The 7,198-nt window shown below is 41.0% G+C and overlaps 1 protein-coding gene across 4 annotated transcripts in view; it reads right to left on the minus strand.

The window, feature by feature from the left end:
* The window catches only part of SATB2 (SATB homeobox 2), a 191,395-nt gene that overhangs the window by 178,806 nt on the left and 5,391 nt on the right, over positions 1-7,198 (minus strand). For 2 of the 4 annotated variants that reach the window (XM_034654915.1, XM_034654916.1), the window contains one exon: positions 4,868-5,095. The exons of 1 other annotated variant lie outside the window; for it this stretch is intronic. In XM_034654915.1, coding sequence (XP_034510806.1) covers positions 4,868-5,036 — 169 coding nt within the window. In that variant the 5' untranslated portion in view covers positions 5,037-5,095. Of the gene's footprint in view, positions 1-4,867; positions 5,096-6,331; positions 7,187-7,198 lie in introns of those variants that run through there. One more of the 4 variants, XM_034654914.1, reaches the window with a different exon arrangement.

Below are 7,198 nucleotides of genomic sequence, written 5' to 3' on the forward strand. Positions count from 1 at the left end.
TATATATATATATATATATACACACATATACACACACACACACACACACAAGACTGATTCTACTAGTCACAACCCCCTGGGAAAGGATTATATTGCTTATTTTCTACAGGGGTTAAAAAACAGATGCCTTAAGGGACATCTATGTAGCTCCAACACACATACACATACACACACATTTCATTGCAGATGATCTTGAATATATAATGGTCAGTGGGTTTCTGTTGATGGAACACAAGGCTTCCAAAATTACTTGAAACATCAAATTATGCTCAGGACTTTGAGGGGCGGATACCCTATGTTCTGTTTAATGTGTATGTTCCATTGCATATATTTTTTTTTAACCAAGTATATCTTTATTTTAATAACAGGCCAAAGACTAAAAACACTTTAGAGAAGGGCTATTTTTCTACCTCAGCAAAACTACAGAGGACATGCTAGATTGTTGGATGACCCCAAAGCCTAAGTTCATTCTATTTAAAAGATCCTAAACCCTTAAAAGAAAAAAAAAAAAAAAAAAGTTGAATGTGAAAGGGAAATACAATCTTTTCTCTTTTGAAATAATAACATGAGGCTTCCCTACAAGCATAATGGGGTTCATCCTTGTCTAAAATAAATTTAATGAGTTTTTGTCATTTTACCCAGGTTGATAGTATGGTTCTAAATTTCCAAGTATTTTCTACATTTTAATATGTCAATATCTATACTCTTTCATATCTGCACTCCTTTCAAAAAGTAAAATGTCTCCCTATAATTGCTAATATGGTGACTGCACCTGACCTGAACTGCCTTTCTTTTAATCTAAAAGGAAATGTTCCACATGTAGACAATTGCACTAACTGTTGTTGTAGACAACGTTCAGCTCTAAATGAGGCCCTGCCCAACAATCGTGATCACATTTGGTTTCCTATTTGAATACATCAGTGTGTATTGCATAATGATTTTTTTCTCCTTGTAACAAGACAGTTATGTTCTTCAAAGGGCTGCCTATTAGCAAGAAGAATAGGCATACTTTGGGTCAACTAGTTTATAAGATAACTTTAACAGGCAATTTCTCAACAAAATTAAATCATTATTTTAAAAACAAATTCTTTTTCAAAAAAAAAAAAGCAAACTTTTTCAAAAACAGCAAATATCCCTAAAACATATTCCCAGTGTTCAAACATTTTCCCTTAAAATCTAGAACATTTAACACCAAAAAATTATCAAAATTCATAGGAAAATGAAAAATATCAAAAAGATTTCTGATGTTTAATGCCTCCTATCAGCAAATACACCATCTGGTATACTCAAGCACTGTTCATTCAGTTTAAATAAAGCTGTCTGAAAGTTCTTCTTTAAGCCAAACATTTAAAAATGAAAATGCTTGTGTTAACAATGAATGAAGCACAATAATTTATTGCTATTAAAGCACAACTGGCCAGCGCCTTTCAGCAGTCCAGGAGGAGAGCAGAACGCCTTGCTTCCTCTGGAAACTTGATTGGCATCACTTTCATTTTATGCTGTACGTTTCATGGCTGAAGCATTACACACAGCAGAACATTTTAGGTACTTATGTTAATGGTGGTAAAAAGGATCATCTGATTCTTATTTTCGGCATCCTTAATAATCTTCTTTTTCTAGATCTTCAAGTAGATCTGTAAGTTTTAATCAACAATTTCACAAATATAAATTTCCCCACCATTAATCATCCTTTTTCAAAATCCTTATGGAGTGAATTACTAGCTGAGAGGGGACGCCAATTCTAGTAAGTGAATGTTACCCAGCAGGGATATAAAGCTGTCAACACCACGGTGCTCTTGCTTGCTCTAAACTCTCTCCCAGCCTTCATATGTTTTTTAAAGAGATATTAGCCTTTTTTTTTTCCTGGGGACATTCTATAAGGGCTGACTGTCATACACATCTGAGCACTTATTTTATTACATACATGCTTTAAAACATACTATTCAGATAAGAACAAAAACATCCTAGAAAGTGTTGAAAAGACAGAGCAAAACGTATCTACTTTCTAATAGTCTTCTAAAGCTAACCACATTGTAAACAGCACACTAACTTTTAAGTCCCCTATTAAAATGCAACCTTGAAGACTGTGATACTGTATCTACCACCTCAACTAGTTAAATCCAGACGCTAAAATTATTTCTCTTTTTTTAACAAACACATTCTCATCAAAAAACATACCAAACTGTCTCTCTCTAAAAATGTGGAATCATGGCAGAATTTACTATTGCAACCAATGCATTCAGAAACATTTATTCACCTCACTGTTTATCAAAAATAGTAAGATAAATTGCCATGTTATTGAGCAACCAATTAACTTAATGATCTCCCCTATTTTTAGGGGGAAGCTTTTAAGAAAGAGAATCACTAAAGATTAACAAATACAACTCCCAAATTTTGAGCTCTATTTTTAAAACATTATTATAACCATCTTTACAACACTGACAAGATTATAATAAATCTGAAAATGGCAATAAATGATAGTTATAAATATTTCATAGCTGTCTATGCTTATTATATTGCTTCATGAAGAAAATTTAAACAAAGGAAGGTAGGGTGAAAGAAATATAATCTATTTTATATTTACTCTATGTTCCAAAAAGTCTTTCAATTACAAAGAACTGCTAACTAGAAATGTATTTAAAACATTCCTTTTAAATTTAAAATGTGTATTTTTTAAAAGGCTTTGCTTTTCTCCAATCTATACACATGATTAAAAGTTACAAAGAAATGAAATTATCACCACCTCAATGTACATTAGGAAACTATATAAACTTAAACCCCAAAACCAACATTAACATTCAACGAAAACTTTACACTGTTAAAATTTTATGTTCTAAGTTGTTATATTTTAAAGTTTTCTAAATTAAAATCTTTCCAAATAATCTATTATGCTATATAGAGCAAAATCTTTCTTTAAAAAAAATTTTTTAAACCCACCATAAGTAAACTCTTTTAACCACTTTACTATATACGAAGTACTTACTGAGCAAACTAATGACATCTATTTTCAGTTTGGAAAGCAACTAATAAGACCTTTGATATTACTAAATAAAAGCTCAGAAAAGATGACTGAAGCAGCTTGTTGAAACAAATCCATTATTCTTCCTGAAGACTTAATTCTGCTTTATATCAAATTTATAATAAGTGGTCAAATGTAAATTACAGTCTCAGAAAATAAGAAATGCAACCACTATTTTACACAAAAGGAATCCCTGGTCAACGAAATTGATATGCTCTAGGAAAAAAAAAAAAAAAGAACCACTTGTTTTAAGGAATCACAATTGTTAACAATTACGTTCTAAAATGTTTAGAGACTTCTTTCAATTTAGTGAATTTTAGTACGTCTTCAGAAAGAAACCAAAATTTCAAGTCCAAATTTTTTTCTGTGTGCATAAGGCCACTTTGAGAACACATCTCCTCTAAGGATTTCCCAGTTTTTCAATCAAAAAATATCAGCACTTATATCATCTGAAATTAATTGTTCTAGTCTTAAGATAACATAAATAAACACCACTTTTAACAAGTGGGTCGCAGAACTATCAAGTTTTCTTTTGCTTTATTAAAGTATATCTTAAAGTCCATAGAATAAAAGATTTTATTTTTAAGCCTCAATGTATAGCCAAATAATTTTTTAAAGCTTTAAAAATGGTGAGAACTAGTGCTTCTCAAGGGAGATGATTAATGTAAGGAACTAAGGCAAGCCATCCTGAATGTCTACCATGAAGAAATAATAATAGCAAACCAAGTAAAAATAGAAACGTGTTATTTTATAAAATGTCTGTTTTAACTCTTTAAAAGGGCATGGACATTTAGACTTAAGTCTTTACTTTGAAATACATACTATGGCTATTTAGAACATGGGGTTGGAGCTTATCATTAAGTTTTGCCACAGTTTTGCATCATTTCAGGCAGGCTAATATAAAGAATTATGTTAAATAAGCTACTGCTGAAAATATTAGGGGAAAAAACCTGTAGAAGCAAAAAAAGATTTAAACTAATGGTTGCTCTCAAACACAAAAAAACTGCATGCCACGTTGAATTGTGCATTTTATATGTAGAAAACTAAGCAAATGGCATAAGGCTCAAAATTTTTAATAATGTTTACATTTCTTATGTTTCTTTATTTTGTAAAAATTTTTTCCTAATCACTTTAAAAGAAAGTGGTGTTTAAGTAGTAAAATCTACAAAAGCTTTTCTTTAAATAATATTAATTCTTGGAAAGGTAAACAGCATGTAGCCATTAAAACAACTCTGCTATTTTTACCTGTTGTGCTATGATTTATAACAAAGTTACAAATGCATGAGCCTTCAAACTTTATAAAAAAAAACGGTGACCTTAAAGCCTCTAAGGGCCTGACAGATTCATAATGATTCTTTATTTCCCACTTGAAATGTGTCAGGATATATTCCCAGTTGTTACTAATTTATCTCGAAGCACTGTCCTAACTACAAAGTAACACCAACACTCTTGCTCCTGACCATTAAAAACTAGTCCACAAAAGCGATCGCACCTAAACTTCATCTCTACAACAGATACTCTGAGGCAAAGCAAAAGAGTTAAATCACTAAAAAGCTCTCTAGGAAAATCTAGAAACAGTTAGCTGGCTGTGACATAAACCTGCCAACACCTCAGCACACAGTGGCAAAGTGCCCAAAAAATGCCACCCTCTGGGTAAACCACTTTGTTTTAACTCTAGATGAAGCTACCAGTTGCAGATGAGAGGCGACGGGGGCATTATTTGGCAACCTGGAATTCACTTCCTGTAATCCTACACCGCGACAGCGCCTAATCAACCTGAACCCTGACACCCGGGCCATTATCGCCGGGCCGCGGGGCTGCGCGCGCCTCCCCGCTCCGGGCTGTTACCTCCCACGGCCTTGGCCACGGCGCCGTTGGGCCTCCCGCGGGCTCCCATGGGGCTGCCGTTCTGCTCCAGCCGGGCCACCTTCACCGGGGGAGGCCCCTTGACGTCGGGGCTGCCGCTCCGCCGGTCGGGGCTGTCCCGCAGACACGGGCTCTCGCTCCGCCGCTCCATGCTGCTCCGACTCGGAGACAAAGTTCCCACCGGCAGGTCGCAATAAAACGCGCAGGGACCTAGGGAGGGGGCGGGGGGGAGGGAAGGGGGAGGGAAAAAAAAGAGGGAAAACCGCTCACACACGTGATAGACGTTCAGGCCAGTGGCAGAGCGCTGCACCACAGCCACACAAACTTCCTCCCACGCTGCCTGAGGGGCCCGAGCCGGGAAGCGGGTCCCCACCTTACACTGGGCGGCCCAAAGGAAGCTCGAGGTGCTGCGACACTGCCCAGTCGCTCTCCAGGAGTTAGCTCTCGGCGACGATTATCAGGCCAGCGCCCAGGGGCGCCCAGAAGTGGCCCATTCATTGGGACAGGATTGGCATAAGCCGTTCTCGGATAAGACAGCCTCGCCAGGTGGGGGTCAGGGTTGCGGAAGAAGTGAACTTCATAAAAAGACATCTCACCCACTCGAGGAGGGGGTGGGGGATGTACACAAGTCCATAAGAAACCGAATTAACCACATGATGAATGTGCTGTGAATGGCGGGGCAGGAGCCAAAGGCCTGGCATAAGGACTCCTTGAATCCCCGCTTTTACCTTTACCGAGCAAGTCTTGAGGCACAAACACACTTTGCACAAAACCAACCCCAATTCCACATTAATGAACATCCAAAAACATTTAGAGGTATTCATCAGAACACTCCCCAGAACAACCTTCATCACAATGGCGGGGGCTACAATCATTATTTTGGAACGTTCTTACGTTCTTCCGATCCTAAGTGATTTTTTAAAAGCTCTTCAGCATAAAACACAAAAGCAAAAAGCATTTAAATTATTAGATTAAGGAGCAGCCTCCATCAACCCCAATTAAAAAATTTCTCCAAAAAGTTTTCCTCTGGGTCTCTTGGCTGACAGCGCGCTCCCCAAGGAACCCGCAGATCTCGGCACCCCTGGATTTTTGGGGGGCGGCGGAAGAGGAGGAAACACCTGATGAAACGGCACTCACATTGTCACCGACATCCCCGAGAAGCAGGAGCCCGGCACAACAAAGTGCGCTAGGAATCCTCGCGGGCGCTCTCGCCGTGGGAGAAGCCGCGTGTCAAGGAGACAAGGTGGGGGTGGCAGAGAGGAGGTGAGAGGAGAGATGCGAGAGACGCACAGACCGAGCGGGAGGGCTGCGGGCTAAGGTTCCGCCCGCACTCCCTGGGCTGCGCTGTCCAAGAGGGCGAGAGCTGCCGGGAGGGAACTTAGCCGGACCCGGGGCTTCCCCGAACTCCCGAGCTTGGAAGTGGGAGTCCTAGCCCTGCGTACTTACTGCTCACGGTCTGTCTGTAACTTGGCTGGCTGAGGCTCTGTCCATGGAGCAAAAGTAGAGAATCCAGGGTGGAAAGTTTCTGGTGCTTTGCCTTGCAGTGTTCTCCTAGTCTTCTTTCCTCTTTACTCCTTCCCCTTTTCCTCTTCCCAGGTCCTAACGTTTAAGGTCCTGGGTCAGGGTGTCTTCTACTGCAGAGATGGTTGTTATGATGATGATGATGGGGGGGGGGATAGGGGGAGGAGGAGGAGAGGGAAAGGAGGGTTCCTCCAAAGGGGCACCCAAGCGAGCGGGGGAGGAGACGGCGGAGGAGGGGAAAAGAGAGAAGGAGGCTGAAAAAGCCTTTTCACACCTTCGGGAAGGAGACCCGTTCTGGAGAGAAAGGGCTGAGGACTGGGAGGAGGCGGAGGCGGGCCGGTGCTGCCGCTTCGCAGGTCTGCTAGCTCGCGAGGAGGAGCGGCTGGAGCCTTAGGGCCGGTGTCACCGAGAGCCGTGAAGGCGCAGGGACCCGGGACCGCGCGCGGGAGGAAACGCGGCGGCCGCCCAAGCTGTCCCCTCCAGCCTCTCCCCTCTCGGCCGCCGCCGCCAGCAGCCGGAGCCGGACTCACTGACAAGCCGCAGAGAGAGATACACTGAGAGGGAGATGATTATTAGTTGCGTTGAGTCATCAGGCAAAGTGAGTCCTTTTGGGTTGTCCTCGGTTTCCGATTTCTCCCCCTCCCCCTTTCCGTCCCCAGATCTAGCGCCTTCAAAATAATAATTTGGGGTGGGGGTAGGGGAAGTCTCTGGGTTATTTCGGGATGAGGGTTGGGGGGGAAAGATCTAAACCCAAGCCAGACTGGTCCACCGCAATGAAGGAGGAGAGTGGGG

Source organism: Ailuropoda melanoleuca, chromosome 2, assembly GCF_002007445.2.
Source record: "Ailuropoda melanoleuca isolate Jingjing chromosome 2, ASM200744v2, whole genome shotgun sequence".
Classification (NCBI taxonomy): domain Eukaryota; kingdom Metazoa; phylum Chordata; class Mammalia; order Carnivora; family Ursidae; genus Ailuropoda; species Ailuropoda melanoleuca.